Source organism: Trichechus manatus, unplaced genomic scaffold (assembly GCF_000243295.1).
Source record: "Trichechus manatus latirostris isolate Lorelei unplaced genomic scaffold, TriManLat1.0 scaffold00039, whole genome shotgun sequence".
NCBI classification, from domain to species: domain Eukaryota; kingdom Metazoa; phylum Chordata; class Mammalia; order Sirenia; family Trichechidae; genus Trichechus; species Trichechus manatus.
This window is the reverse complement of record NW_004443975.1, coordinates 10,666,820-10,668,712: the sequence shown is the minus strand read 5'-3', so window position 1 is coordinate 10,668,712 and position 1,893 is coordinate 10,666,820. Positions and strand designations below refer to the sequence as shown.

Sequence of the window (1,893 nt, the reverse complement as noted above, 5' to 3'; positions counted from 1 at the left end):
CAGTCCACCATTCCGTGGCGGGCGCTTCGTTACCTGATTGGAGAAGTGATTTACGGAGGCCGGGTGACTGATAACTGTGACAAGGAATGCTTAAAGACACTTCTCTACAAATTTTGTAATCCTGAAGTGCTAAAAGATGACTTCAGTTTCTCTAGTGTTGAGGTAAGAACAGAATTTGTTTTCTTAAGTTACTGTATTACTTTTAACTAAATATTGTTGCATTATTTAAAATCTGTATTTAAATAAATTTTAATGTTCATTTTCAGTAGCTTTTATTAACTTTCATCATTACAAAAGAAACTTACCCATCACTCTATTAAATACACCATTATGCCAGGCAGTAAATAAAAAGAATGATAAAGAAATGGTTCATACCCTCTAGGGACCTAGAGTATAAAATACGCAGCACCAGACAGCAGAAGCAAACTAAAATTTATTGATCAACTCTCCCATGCTAGTCAATTTATGTTTCTCATCTGATGCTCAAAACAACCACGTAAAATAGATGTTATTCCCAGTTTACAGATGAGGAAACTGAGGTTCACAGGGGGCAGGCACATACAGCTAGCACATGGTACATTCAACAGCCTTGCCCCTTATCTCAAGCACCCAAGCAAATGAAATTCTGCATCTTCTCTTGGCCTCTGGATTAGTTTCCTAGGGCTGCTGAAATGAAATACCACAAAGTGAGTGGCATGTAAGAACAGAAATTTATTCTCACAGTTCTGAAGCCTGGGAGTTCAAGATCAGGTATCTTTATTGATTGCTTCTGAGGCTTTGAGGGAGAAATTGTTCTATGTCTCTCTCCCAGACTCTGGCAGCTCCAAGTTTCCTTGGTTTGCAGGTATAGCATCATATGACACACTTCCTCTGTCTCCCTATCTCTGTATATCTTCTCCTCTCTTATAAAGACATCAGTCATACAGAATTAGGACCCACCCTACTCCAGTATGACCTCCCGTTAACCTAACTGATAACATTTTCAAAGACCCTATTTCCCATCAGGGTCACATTCACAGGGACAGGGGTTAGGGCTTCAGCATATCTTATTTCACGGGACACAATTCAATGCATAGCACCTTCTCTCTCCTCTTCTCTCTATTCCCCACCCCTCAGTTTCTGTCCTCCATCCAGGCCTTCACCTTTGTGGAGCAGAAAACTCCAGGTTAGAACCAGCAGCTGTGCCTCTGTCAGATGGTTCCTAGCAGAGATAAAATTCTACATATCTTTGACTTTAGAATATGGAGGTAGGACTTAACATAAATTTGGAAGGGTGAGAATTTTGATGGGATTGGTGAATGGAAGATGAGAAGGCAGACAATGCCATGTGGGTGATCACCATGAGTTGGGAGTGGGCCTGGTATAATCAAGGGAACAGAGATCATGTCCAGCTCTGTGGAGGGCCTTGAGAGTATGGATGGATAAGAAAAATGATAAAAAGTGATATTTTAGGGAGATTTATTTGGAAGGCACCTATAGAATAGATAGTAATAGTCTATACTGATGACCTTGAGTCAACAAGAAGACATTAAATTATATCCTTTATAAATTATTTACTAAGGCAGGAAACACTGAGTGTTTTTTTTCAATATTCCCATTAAAAAAAACTGTTTAAAATAACATTTTTGTTCAATTTAGAGACTAAAGTCCACCCTGAAGATAAAAATTACACTTGAAAAGCCTTTAAATTGCCCCAGAAGTATAGTGTGCATAGTTTTTGTATACAGACTGTTACATTAAGTATGCATAAGTGAATTAGGTATACTGTAACCTGCAGCATGCCATTCCTTTAGCAGAATTAGACTATGGGATTATATTCTGAAATCATATTTTCCAACTAGTTAAAAACCAAAAAAAACCCAAACCTGTTGCCGTCGAGTCAATTCAAACTCA

At 38.5% G+C, this 1,893-nt stretch overlaps 1 protein-coding gene across 1 annotated transcript in view; it reads left to right on the top strand.

Annotated features, from left to right (window-relative positions):
- Positions 1–1,893, top strand: part of DNAH14 (dynein axonemal heavy chain 14) — a gene marked incomplete at its 5' end in the record, with an annotated part of 387,403 nt that overhangs the window by 364,315 nt on the left and 21,195 nt on the right. The window contains 1 exon segment of the mRNA XM_023730866.1: positions 4–162. Coding sequence (XP_023586634.1) covers positions 4–162 — 159 coding nt within the window.